At 48.2% G+C, this 13,896-nt stretch overlaps 1 protein-coding gene across 1 annotated transcript in view; it reads left to right on the top strand.

Annotated features, from left to right (window-relative positions):
* Positions 1–1,829: 1,829 nt before the first annotated feature.
* LOC146759657 (uncharacterized) overlaps positions 1,830–13,896 on the top strand; it is a 28,709-nt gene continuing 16,642 nt past the window's right edge. The window contains exons 1-2 of the mRNA XM_085556007.1: positions 1,830–1,915; positions 8,378–8,554. Coding sequence (XP_085412133.1) covers positions 8,379–8,554 — 176 coding nt within the window. The 5' untranslated portion in view covers positions 1,830–1,915; position 8,378. The remainder of the gene's footprint in view (positions 1,916–8,377; positions 8,555–13,896) is intronic.

Raw genomic sequence — 13,896 nt, 5'->3', positions numbered from 1 at the left:
AACAATGAATCAAAGACATAGGTATTTCATAAAGCATTTGGCAGGAGGCAGCCCTTGGATTACTAGAAATAATGTGATATATTAGCCCTTGATTTGGCAGACTCTGCCTTATACTAAAGAGGAGGAGAGTGTAAATTGTGATGATTTGTGTAGAGTTTCTGACATTATCTTGGCAAAAAAAGGGCCATCTCTACAGATAAATGCACATGATCAAAATCGTGCATGTGAATTTTTATGTGCTCTCTTCTTCCATCATTGGAAGAGTCCTGGATGGACATAGGAGACCTATATTGAAGGAGGTTTTGCAATGAATTCCACTCATGCTCTCAGGGGGAAGGTCCCTGCGTGGTCATACCCACGGTTCCCATTACCAAACTCCTTGTGTCTGATCCTTAAGGAAATTATTCTGCCAGGACCAATCCCTCAGGGTCTGAATGGCCCCAGCCCAGGGCTCATGGGTGGGAGGGGAGCTCTGCCCAACAGCGCAAAGACAGCAGACCTGGGGAGGCTGAGATGTGCAGAGCAGCACTGGGGCTTCCAGGTTCATGCTGGCGTTGCGGGGAGCATAAGCTGTGGGGCAGCATCACCCTGCTGGGTGCCTGGCTCAGGTACTGGGCTGCCCACTGTAAGGTGTCTGTCAAGGAGGAAAAACAGATCCTCAGCCTCCACCTTACTGACTTAGAGCTTCAGCTGGCTGAGTGAAAATGAGTGAGAACATTTGTGCTCCCTTTTTTTTTCCCTGCTGATAAACGTGTGTTTTTTTTTCCTTCCCCCTACTGTTGTTGCTTAATGCTTGCTCTGCATACAAATGCACACCACTCCTTTCACCCACCCATCAGAAATCCTGGCAGGCTCCTGGGCAGGGTTCTGGGATGGACTGTTAAAGTCATCACTCCAAAATCAGCCTGCTTCATATTTGGGCCTCTGAGTCAAGAGGTTTCAATTTACACATCTGATGTTAAATTCCAGTTTGTGGTGCCACAGGGCTCCATGTCCTGTGTTCTATCTGCTCAACTCAGGCTCCGCTTTGGGTGCTTCCAGCTTCATGTAACCCAGCAAAATCAACAGTTGAATATCAGATGACTGAGTAATTTCTATGGCACAGGTACTGACAGTGGGAATTCAGCCTTTAAATTATGATAATAAATTTTCCCTGCATGCCACTGCTTGGGGTGGGCTGATGATTTCATTGGGCAGAGTAGAGTTGCTCAGCTGATTAATCAGGGAAAGAAACCTGCTGTCAGGTGCAGCACAGCATCCACACACCTGGCAATGCTGGTCCTGGTGCATGTCTGCAGTGCCTGGGTAGAGAGCATGGATGCAGTAAGGTAAGAGATCTGAATTCCTATGTCCAGAGGTGAGTCAGCTCTCTGGTGCTGCTCTGAGTGATAAAGTCTTTAAACAGTTTATAATCTGGAATTATTGAAGGGTGAACACATGCCTATTGCTTCCTGTTCCTGTACTAGAAAAGAACAGCTTTGTCCATTGTGTTCTCTGCTGAGCTCACGCGTGCCTTTGTGTGAATGAGGAAATACAGAGAGTACTGTGGGCTGAGGTTCAGGTGGGGAAGTGTGATGCTTGGACCTGATCTCAGCCCAGGGCTGTTGAGGGAGTGCTCAGCACCTCACCTCTAGGAGTGGCCTTGGTGCTGCTTGCTATTCTGAGCTGATTTTGGTGTGACCTGAGATGGGGAACAAAGAGAGGTGTGCTATGTGTGGGCTTTATGGGCTACCTCATCCCTGACTCAGATATGCAGGAAGAAAAAGCAGCAGCTGGGGAGCAGGAGATCATCTCGTGCCCAGCCAGGCTGTGCTCAGCTGGGGGAACTGCAGGCACCAGGTGTGGATGGCATCAGTGCCATTGTCCTGTTCACATGAGCATCACACCAGGGTTCCTTCTGGGCTGAAAAACACAGGTAGGCCATAAGCTGCTGAACCATGGGAGGGGTTTATGAGCCAGACATGCAAGAATAGTTGAAAGTTAGAGAAAATGTATTTATTACAACACTTTTCATGGGCAAGTTATCATTTTGTCAAACTTTATTAGAGAAAGTAATTAATGGGCTGTAAAAGGTGCTAGTGCGTAGCCAGTAAAAGACCTAGTCCTGTGCAAATTGGCAGTTCATAGATTTATGGTTCCTTCTTTCCCCATTTATTAATATGGAGAATGCACGTGAAGCGTGTTATATAGATGGGCTGGTGAGCCATTGTGTCTGTGGGTGGGAGCCGTGCTCCTGGGGTCCAGCAGTGAGGGCAAGGCAGGGGTCCCTCCTATCCTGTGTCCCCCAGGGGCAGGGGAAGGTGTGTGCCCCCAACTGTAGCATGTGCTGTCTGGGGACATGAGGCAGCACCTGGCACTGCATCATGTGTGGGGTGCAAGAGCAGAGAGCTGAATGCTGGGCTGCACACAACTTCTTGTTATGGGATTGTATGTCTGTGCTCCTCGTTTTGAGAGTGTAGGGTTACTTGGCAGCTTGTTCCGTTTAATTATGCTGGAGGAAAAGGAATCGATCATTCAAAGTGAAGTTCTGGTAAAGCAGCTTCAGGGACTTCACAATCAGTTGTGAGCATCAAAACCAGAAGATTCCCTTCTTCCCCTGTTCCTGCCATGTGCTCGTTGGCATTGCATCCTGGCTGTACCCGGTGCTGCCCTCGCAGCAACACAGCTCTCATTTCTTTGGAACCTCTCAGGTAACCCAACTCAAAGCCCCGAATTCTTGCAAAGTTCACTTACGGTTTGGTAGCACCGGTACCTGATAAACCCCATGGGTGCAGAGGGTTCATGTATGGGAGCACCCCTGCAGAAGACAGATAGGGCAGCCTGGTGTCAGGGACTCTTGGGACAGAGGGCAGCAGCTGCCAACCCTGCTCCTTGCTGCCAGCCCTGCAGAGGCTCGTGGGATCACACTGTGCGTGGCTGTTTCTATTCTGTGCTCTTGGCCGTGGTACAGCTCCATCTGCCCCTTCAGCATGGGGACCTTTCCTTCCAGGATGGCCGAGTGCTGCCCTGGCCAGAGGTCCCTCTCTCCTTGGCCTGGTCTGCTCCTGTCCCAGCACAGCATGTGGTGTCTTGTTTTCTCCCGGGGATTACGTTAATACCATTGATTGGTTTGTTTTAAATAGTGCTGGCTGCTAGGTCACTATTAGTGGATGCTGATGCATAATTTATTGATAGCAGTATCGGCTGCCTGGTAGAGGGGCATTGACTTCCACCTGTTAACCCTTCACCTGCCCACATGACCTCTTGTCATTACTGCAGTCTCATGATGCCCAGCTTTTTCCATGCTGCAGAGGGTGATTTATTTTCCACAAGCCCCTTTTTTTTACCTCCTTTGGTAGAGGAGACAGGCAGGTCTGTGTTACTGACTTCCTTAACAGCCAGGAAAAGAGTGTGTGGTTAAGTGGGTGGGATGGAAGCAGAGCACATGTTAGTACCCGTGGCTGGCACTGGTTGCTTCTGTCCTCATGTCCCTGCTTTGCAGAGTGCTCCCCATGTCCCATCTGACCTGCTTTGACGCTTGTGGGTTTACTTACAGAGACGCACTTGGAAAAGTAGCTTTGTCTGTTGTGAACCTTGGCTCGGGGATTGAGCTTTTGCTGCTTCCCTCTAGAGAGCTGAGCCCAGCTGTTCTGCTACTGAGGGATGCTGCCAGTCAGCGTGCAGTGGGGTTAGAGCCTCTGCTCCAGCCTGGAGCTGGCAGTTTGCAGGAAACCTATTGGCACAGGTCAGGCTGCTGGCAGAGAGCAGTGCTGCATCAGGAAGCTGTTGGCCAGGGCCAGGGAGAGCCTGATGTTTAAAAGATCAGAAACATGAAACCAGAACTAGCCAGTGAAAACAAGGGATTTTGCTCAGGCTCCACAATTGCTGCCTGCTGCTCTGCTTCTGCTATTATCACACTTCCTACAGTGCCAGGAGCTAATCCAGGCTTCCCTCTGTGCTGGACTCTCATCTGCGTGGAGCTGCAGAGCCTGCAACCAGCGTGCCACTTGCTGGCCAGTCCCTTGCTCTGCGTACCAGACCTGGTGCCACTGGTGAGCTGGTGTGTGCCATGGCTCCAGTGTGGCACAGCACGCAGCTGTGGCACAGCAGGCAGCAGACCTGGGTGTTTGCCTACTGGCCCTAAGTCACAGTGGCTCTGTGGTCATGGGAGAGCAGCACCTCTGCAGATGTGGCTTACAAGAAGCAGTGTGGGAGGTGAGGCAGGCACACATCTGAAATCCCAAGTTTTCTGGGACTTGATGTCTCCTACCAAGAATCCATAGTCCTCAAACCTTACTTTCAAATCAGACAAACAGCCTATATGGAATTAAATGGGTTATTGGAGGAGAACCATCAGGGATGAATCTCCTTCATTTCTTAGAAGTCATTTCCTACCCTAACACACAGCACTGTGTCCTGTTGCTGTCTTTGTCTATGCCAGGGAGAACCTACCCAATTTCCAAAGAGGAGGAATGAGCCTGCAGCATCAGCCCCCTGGAATGGGAGCAGCTCTGGTGACACGGTGCACCTGGGTGCAAGAGAGGATCCTCACCTGCTTTGGTGATGTGTATCTTACCTGGTTAATGTCCCTTGCAAACTGAGCCAGGTCTCTCTGCTTTAGACAAGCAGGGTGTTTATTTGTGAGACTGTTGTGAAAGAGAGTGTTTGAGCCCTTCTAAGACCAAGCACAGACTGTGGGGTGCTGGCTGCTGCTTTATGGGGGTGCCTTTCCATTCAAATCAGTTTCGTGCCTTCTTCTACCATCTGTGCTGTGCTTAAAGCCCCTCTGAATGGGTGCTCGTGTCCTGGCAGAGCCCAGGATGTGTCTTACAGCCAAATGCCATGGTTTTTCACTTGTCTGTAGAGGCGAGGAAGCAGTTGACTACTTTCCCTGCAAGCTATGGTCAAATGTCTTTTATCTGCTATTATCCTGGTTTTCTTTGCAGTGCTTACATTCATGCAGATCCTCATTTCTATGTCCCTTGCTTCTGCTGCCAGCATGGCAAAAGTCTTACAGGCACCTCTCCAAGCACGTCCTTGTCTTGTGTTGATCAATAGGCTGCTGGGTGTGCTGTTAGCTGTAGCTGTGCTGCTGTCAGTAGGACCCACCCATGCCCACCCTCTGCAATGGAGGGAAGGCAACCAGATGTTCCTTGTGGGCTCAGGAGACAGGAACAGGGAAACAAAGCTTGGCCAGCATTCATGTTTCATACTGCTGGTGTGCTTTACTGGGCCAAGGAATGCTGCTCAAGCACAGTGTAATTAAGGGCCTTACAGCACTATTGTGCTAGGACTTTGCTAAACAGGCCCAGAGCAATCCTCTTGTGAGTTCAGCAGGAACCGTACGCATGTCTCCTACACCAGACTTTGGCTTTAGGTGGGGATTTGTGTGTTGATGAGATGTTGGGGTATGGCTGCATGGATGTGAGCTTCCTCCAAAGACCCTTGGCACCCTGGTCAGCCAGGCAAAACACTCCAAGGAAGGCTGTTCTCATGGTTTCTGGTGCTCCCAGCTAGGAGGAGGGAAGGAGGACGTGAAAACGAGTGGCCTTTAACATCACTTGGATCTGAACTGTGGAAAAAACACTTGCAGGTCTTTGTGCCCTAAACCCAAACTGGTTTTTGTTGTCTTTTCTGTAGGTTCTAAACATTTTGGAGAAGTAAGGAGGGAGAAATCAATGAAGTCAGGTGGCAGTTTTACAACTGGAAAGATGTGAAGTAAGTCTCTTTCAATGGCAGAGCAGCAGGTGGCCATTGCTCCTGGTGTGCATCTCCATGAGGCAATAAAGCTCTGCGGAACAGCAGTGGAGGGAGCATCATGCAGAGGGCTGGGCAGGGCATTAACCCCTTGCCTGGCTGGTTTTCCTGGCCCCATTCCCAGCTTGTGAAAGGAAGATTTACGTTTATTTTGTTTTTCAAATTGTTCCCATTCTTCGGGAAAGTTCATTTTATGCCCTTCCAAGGTTTTGATGGGGGGTTTTTCCTTCGTGCTGGCTCAGGCTCCCTTCTGTGCCCAGCTGGGAGCGTGCCTGGGGCAGCAGCACTGTTCTGTGCAGGGCTGTGGGGTGGGCTCTCCCATCTGTAGGGCTTCAGTCCATGGCGTTTGTGTGGCTGGTCTGGGGACGTGCAAACTGCAAAGGACTGTGCTGGGCTGGGTTTGCTGCGAGCTGCCACAGGCCCCTTCTTTGTGTCCATTCAGGGCTTCCTTTGGAGGCACTCAGGAGGGAGCGTGCTTTGGGTTTTCATCTGTCCCCACTTAAACCTCCGGGCTGGCGTTCAGGCTCGGTGTCAGGCTGGGGACTCCTTTAGCACACGGTGTTTGTTCTCAGCAGAGCCTCGAGCAGCTGTTTTCCTTGGACGTGTTCCCTAGATCAAGAGTTAGCACATGCTTGCCATGAGATCTATTTGGTAAGTGGGCTGAGAATGGAGATTATCTTGAACTAGTTTGGCTTGCATCTGAGGAGCAGGACAGGCTCGGGTTAGTATTTGTATGATATTTTGGAGCTGGAGACTGCTGTTAGGCTCATCTGAACAACTCCAGTTCAGATGGTTGTGACGTGAACATAGACATGCACATGTCTAGTTGCTGCTGTCCGTGTGTGGGTGACCTCTGTACAGTGGACAGGGAGGAGAAACTAAAGAAATTCAGTCGTTCATTAAAGTGGGAAAATGAGTCAGCCTCTGATGAGTACTCAGATCCTTATACACAGAGCTGCCTCACTCATCCTGGAGGAACAAACTTCTATGCCCAGCTCTTCTGCAAGCTCTTGCCTTACTCCCAAAGCTCATCGTTATGAAGTTCTTTGAATCTCCTGAACAGAATGGAAGCTCTGGGGGAATGGTTTGATCACGTCGCAGTGTGGGTGTCTTCTATTGTAGAACTCTGTTTTACCTTCCTCTAAAGATCACATGGGGTGATTTAACCTGATGTTCTGGGTTAAGCAGGAAGAATAGCATTTGTCAAAATTATTCGAAGTCGTATGCCATCACTGATCCATCACCTGCACTGGTTCCTGGGCTTGGGATGCAGCATCCATGCTGATCATGGCTCTGCTTGCTCCATGTCTTTGTCCCCTGGAAGCACAGCTGCAGATTGCTGGGCATGCTCCTCATCTGCCTGCAGAGAAAATCCAGCTGCAGCAATTGTGAGAAGAGATTTGTGCACACACGGCTCTTGGTGCATTCACCCTCTCCAGCATTAAGGATTGGGCATCCCATGCAGCACTGCATGGCCTGGGATCTGTGGGTGCGTGCAGCAGTCAGCACTCCAGCAGGGAGATAACGTGGGAATGGATACGTGCTGTCCTTACCATGTGCTACTCGTATGGAAGAATAATCCATAAATCAAGATATTACAAGGTTATTTAGCAATTCTTCAACTGTTATACACGTGTCAACAACAAATAAAAGGAGCTTTTGATAGCATTAGTCCATGTGCCAGGAAATCCTCCTGGTTCCTTCCCTTACCTAGGGAAAGGGAGACCTCGGGCTATTTGGATTAGCACACTGTGCTGCGATGCTCCTGCACAGGCAGCGCGTTCCTGCGAAGCACTGCCAAGAATTTGCTTGTCACAGAGATGTGTAATGCGATTGCACTGGAAAATACATGCAAATGTTTTGCTTCAGCTTTTATATTTTTTTTCTTTTTTTTTTTTTTTTGCCTTTTTAATTTTTTAGTTTTTTTTTTCTAGAGGGGAAGAGATCTTGATTAAACAGTAATTAAGAGTGTTTTGGACAACACAAGGCAGCCTCTCTCCCAGGTGCTTAATAAGTGCCAAGTCTGTTGAGTAAAATGTTTACTTAGCATAGTGATAGGAGGCAGTTATTGCCATGCCTAGCAGAACAACAGCTTTATGTATGGGTAACCCTGGGCAGCTCTATGGCAGAGGAGCTCTGTGCCTCCACTGCCCTATGTCCTAAGCTACATCAGGGAGCCAAGAAGTGGGCAGAGCCTCTGTGTGGCTCCAGGGCACAGCAGTGGTGGCCCAGCCCTGGGTGGGCAATGCTTCTTGGGGGGGTAGGCACTGGGCAAAGGGTTTTGTGCAGCACTGGGGCTGAAGGATAGAGGAAGCAGCTCGTCTTAGAGTGCTGGTATTTTATTTTATTTATTTTTTTTTTTTAAAAAAAAAGATGCATTGATAGATTTTTGGATGATGCTCCAGCAAAAAAAATAAATAAAATAAAATAGAAAAAAATCAATGTCCCAGTGATTGTACCAGGAAGGGCAGTCGATTGGTGAAAAAGCTGCAGCAGGCATATTGGGAAATGGATTTTTTCTGCCCTCCAGACATTAGCTTGAAATTCTTTGAAACGAGGAGAAAACAATCTGTGTCAGAAATGAAAAATTAAGGAGGTTAATGTGATGCTTTTTCCACTTTGAATTTTCTCTGAATTTCAGGATGTCCTTGGATGCTGGTGGGAGCAGAGTGAACTTCACCAGTCCTGCCCTGCTGTCTGTGAGCTGTCCTGCGTCCCCATCACTGGTGGGACAGACACACGGACACAGGGATGGACACGCAGACACATGGACATGTGAATGGACACAGGGAAAGACAAACAGACGCACAGCTGCCAGGTGTGTGTTGGGGAGGCGGTGCCCAGGGAGGTGTCTCACCCATTGTGCAAGACCATCCTTGTCAGTGTTTGCTGGGGGCAGGCTGGGGTGAGGGATGTGTTTCTGGTGAGCTGGCTGCAAGGTGTTGCAATCAGTGGATGTCTTTTGAGATCGGCTGCTTGATCGAGGTCATTTGCTCAACAGTGTTAACGAGCAATAATTTCTAAGGGGGGGATCAGTGTGAAGTATTTGGGCAGGGGGCTGCTTCCTGTGCCTCGTACATCCCTGCCTTTCCGTAAGGACAATATATACAGGCATGCACATCTGCACACACACATTCTCTGTGCCTCCTCCCATGGTGGCAGCTCAGCTGCAGGCGCTGCTGGGAACGGTGCTCCAAGAGCACAGGGTGGGAAATTTTGTGCCGTTGTTTTTTTCTGCCTCGGGTAATTGTCTGTGCTTCAGCCTTTCTAAACAAAATGTCTCTGTGGGGACCACTTTTCCCAGTCCCTTGGGTGGTCTTTTTATGCAGGTTTTTATCCACTCTGTGGTAGGCTACAGGCAGCTCTCCAGAGAGCTGGAAAAACCTCTGCCTGCTTTACCCTATTGCAGAGGGGAAAAAATGAACACCCAAAGCCTTGGTTGTAAGAAATTTGTACATGATCTAGGAGCAGGCCCTGCAGCACATGCTGACAGCTCACCACATCCTGCCTGGCTGGCACCAGGGCTCTGTTTTGCTGGCTGTGCATTACCTGTTGGCTGACGATGTTTACTTCAAATGCATTTTTCATTTGGAATTACTGCACAGGGTGCATTGTGAATCAAGCGGGCAGCAGCACACGAGGCCAACTCGCTGCCATTCCTTCTCTGAACCTCGGCCTTGCTGTGCTTGCACAGTCAGAAGTTGGGGTGTAACAAAGTTAGTGGGTTTGTGACTTTTATAGCATGGTGTTTCACTGTGTTATTGTGGCTGATTGGTGCAGATTGGTACAGCATCTAAAACTGAAATGGTTTTGAAAGGGAAATAGGCAAGTTCTTGGAAGCATAGTTAATCCGTGGTTATTGATGGTGATGGTTTGGCTCTGTAAATCTCTCAGTAGGTAACTGCAAGGCAGGATCTTCCTATCCTGGGAATCTCCTTGGTCCACATCTTTCCTGTAGGTGTGGTGGTGGCTGGACAACCTTCTGCCTGCCCCAGAGCAGAGGCTGGGCCAGGAGTGAGGAGCAGAGATACCTTACCTGGTGCGGCCGAGCCACCCAGGTGTGAGATAGGGCACATTATGTTTATAACATGGATCTAATTACGAGAAGATGTGTGTTTCCTCATCTTCACTGTCATTATTTATTGCATCAACTAGGCAGAAGAGACAGTGGCCACTTGTTCCATCTGCGTGAATCCATCATTCGATTCATTTCTTTTTATTTCAGCTTTGCAGAAGTGAGGAGGAAAATCAGTGGAGTTAACTGTGAGGTAGCAGGGAATAGCGAAGGACATATGGGTATGTAAGGGAAGCAGATGGCCTATCTGACTAAACCACATCATATAAGTTTATGAGTCAGGCAGGTGCTCTTTCCTGCTGTTTTATAGTGATGTCTTAAGGATTTCCCTTTTGATATACGAGGGCAAATTGTCAGCCGAGCCCTTCTCTATCAGAGGCTAATCCAAAAGTAAATCACTCTAAAGCAGCAGGAGAGAGGTCTTGCAAGGCACCCACTATAGAGATATTCTTTTGTTATAAATCATCAGAGTCATGTTCTTAAGAGATTATGCTGGAAAAAGCAAACAATATAAAAAGGTCAAATACAAATAGTAAAAATGAAATAGTTTGTTGCCTTGTTCTGTCTGCTCATGGAGGAGAGACCACTCGGCCGCAAGAGGCACTGCTCTATGGGCTGAATGAGCTGCTGGGTTGGGATGCAGGGCTGGGCTGCATGGACTGTCCCATCACACCTTGAATTTTCAGAACACAAAGGTGTGCTCTTAGCCCAGAACGTTATTTATAAAGCAAAGAGAATGGAAGAGATGGAGAGCCTACCTTGGAAATATTTCTCAGAAATAACCTAGTGGATCTGAATTAATTTTTCAAATCGATACGTTGTCAGCCTGATGTATTTGCCATGAAAAATTGGGGTCTGATCAGTTAACCCTTGGCAAATTTATAAGTGGCTAAACCTGAGGCATTTAGTTAGATGTCTCAGACAGCCCTATTAATGAACCGGGGTGGCGCAGGCACTGCATGCAGCTCTGGCTGGGATGGGCTCAGGTGGTGTGGGTTGGAAGCAAGAGAACGCTCCTGAGAGCTTCCTTTTTCCTTTTAGAAGAAACAAACCCAAAAAGCCTCCTAGGAAACGAGATGCAGAAGGTCAAGTTAACGAAGCAAGACTGCACTGCTGAGCACTAAAAAGTTAAAATATGCAAAACTTAACCTCAGGTGCACAACTCTGACTCTGCCCCCTTGTGCATATTCATTAAAATACAGTCTCTAATTACATGTCGTAAGCTGTCTGAGCTGCGTGTGTCCTTAAGTGCAGAAGTGAGGATTGTGCTCTGCTGTACATGTAGTACTGGTGGTTGTCAGCACGAGGCCGAGGCTGGTGGATCCAACACTGCTGCTGCTCCAGCATGACTCATGATGTGCCTGACCACGCAGCCACACACTGCTCTGCCCTTCTGGTAAGCCCATAGATTAGATCTGACTTCTGCACCGCCAGTGTGCTGGTACCTATTGATAGAGATGCTGCTTGCACCCATCTAACACACACAGGCACTCATTTTCCTCATTTTGATTTGCTATAAACCTGTGTTGTGGGCAAATTTCAAAGGGAATTCCATGGATGTAAGTAGGGATGGTGGAGGGCTGTACCCCATCACTGGCCTGCTTACAAGGGATTTTTTTCTGTATCCATACAAAACATAGATAATGACTGAGTGAACAATCAGTGCTAATTGCTCATAGCTGTAGAGCTTTGTTAGTGTGCATTGGTTGGGTTTTATCCTCATGTGTCTCCTTCATCTGTCCCTGTAGAAGGCTAATATATTACAGCTCCAGTAGTTCCATAGTTCCATAAGCTCAGGAGCTTACTGGTGTTACAAAGAGGCTTCTCTTTGGGCAAGTTAGAAGTAAGTTATTATGGCTTCCACTACACAGAGAGCTGCATTGAAACTAGGAACAGGAGCATTGGTGCTTTCCTTGCAAGACTGCCTGAATAAGGCCTTGCTCAGAGCAGATTGCTGTGTTTGCTTCTCTGGTCCTTCTGGGACCAGCAATAAAAGGGTTAATGGTGCTGGCATCTTGGTTTTTTAGTTGGGCCTCTTCCTGGTTGACTTCAAACTGTGTGCTAGTTACAGCCAATTGCATGGACTCCAATTAAGGAGAGAGTGGGTGATTCAGCCATTTCTGAGGACAGCTTTTAGATGTCTAATTCTAATTAGTTGAGAGGAACATCACCAGACACATGAAGTGTTGGCTCTTCAATGATAAGAAGTGAGCAGGTTCTGGGTTCTGTCTTCAGGGCTGCTAAGCTGCCACGTGTCCTGCATCAGCCCATATCCAGGGTGCTTTTGAAACCAACGCGTAGTGAAGGAATACAGTGAAAACTTGGATGCTGGTGTATGGGGTGGAAGAAGTGCAGCAATGCAAGCTGTGTTAGCTCCAGGATCACTGATTGAGATGTTAACTTTTAGAAAGTGTAATCAAATATCTGTCTGAAAAAAGGGTGTAAAAGATCCAAATTTCCCCTTATTTTGTTATTTTGAAACCCTTCTCAAGGTCTGCATCACTCCTGTCAGCCTCTTATTGGCATCTGACCCATCATACACTGCATGTCTCTTGAGACCCATAGCAGTGCCTTCTCCGCTACCTGCTGCTGAGCTGAGCACTGAACCTCCGTGTCTTTGCTGGGGAACACCTGAGCTCCAGCAGTGTTTTAGAGCAGGAAGAGATCAGATAGATGAAACACACATTGTTGACACACAAAGTCAACACTCCTAGGAAAGAGTTAATAGCGGTCTGTCCGCAGATGTCCTGATGGAGTGAAGGCAAGCAATGATATTTTATATCATTTTGATATCCGGTCTAAATTAGGCCTGAGGGAAAGACTGTGGCCTATTTAACCCAGCATCTGTCAGTTATCATTATTTTCAGCCAACTTTAGTAGTTTCAAGTACACAATTTATATTTGGGGGGAGGAGAGGAAATGAGGCTCATAGGAGCTGGGTTTGGCTACTGTCTTTCTTGCTGGAAGAGTTTGCAGCAGCCCTTTTGAAGTTGTTGCATGAAAGAAGAAATGAGGAATAACAGTGTGGCTGAAACGGGCCTACAGTCACTGAGAGCAGCATGGACAATAGCACAAGGAAGGGCATTAGAAGTTGTTTTCAGTTGTTAGTCTAGATCAGAACTGCAGTATTTGGTTAATAGTGTTGCAAGAAAAAGGGAGTGGGCTGGCAATGGGATACAACTGTGAAAAAGGCCAACGTGCACTTGGGTGGGGAGTTCTCAGTAAGGATGCAGCTATGCTAATACCAGCCCAGGAGATGAGGAAGCCCACAGGCAGGCTCCCAGCCCCCAGGTGGTTGGTTCTCAGTGCCCACCCGGTGTGCAGATGTCAGGTTCCTGGAGCAGAGCAGAGCCAGGTGAGTCACTGCTATGTGCTGCTGCCTGCCTGGCTGCAGGGGGAGGGAGTGCTCAGGGTAGGAGCCTGATTGTAATTACCTGGAGCTTCTCTTGGTGGTTACCAGCAAACAGCATATTTCTATCATGTTTTAGAGTGGCTGCTTGATTATTAATCTGCGTGTGAAGCGTGTAGCACATTGCAAAGGGGATTCCTTCCTGCCTCGTGCAGATGCTGCAGGCTGTGGTCAGGCAGCTGAGCTGTCTTTGTACCTGCTGCCATTGGAACCCAGGCAGAAACCCTGAGCTTCTGATCAGTAATGCAATTTTCTTTTCTTTCTCACACTTCCTTGTGGAGTGAGGGAACTTAAGAGCCTACCAATGTCATAAATCCTCAGCCAAGTTGTGGGCATCTTGCTTGGGTGCAGGAAGCACAGATTTAGTGGCTATGGAGAAGCTCAAACCTTCTCCTTACAGCAGCTTCTCCCCACGTGCTGTGCTGTAGGCACCTGGTTTGTGACACGTTGGGATGTACCCAGTGGGTTTTGTTGAAATGGAGACTAGAATTTGAAACCTATGGTACAGCAGCACCTTTCTGTGCTTTCACTTTTTGTAGCAGCTCAAAGTAGAAATTATAAATCGCTGGTGAATGCAGCGCTGCCTTCTGTAATGGAGACTGGAATTTACAGATGACGTCAAGCTGCTGCTCGCCCTTCCAGTGATTCTGTTAGAAAAATGACTCGAAATTCTCTA

The sequence above is a fragment of the Coturnix japonica genome, chromosome 9 (assembly GCF_054131305.1).
Source record: "Coturnix japonica strain WE chromosome 9, WE-NBRP24, whole genome shotgun sequence".
Lineage (NCBI taxonomy): Eukaryota > Metazoa > Chordata > Aves > Galliformes > Phasianidae > Coturnix > Coturnix japonica.
The sequence above is the reverse complement of the archived record's forward strand: the minus strand, read 5'-3'. Positions and strand labels throughout refer to the sequence as shown.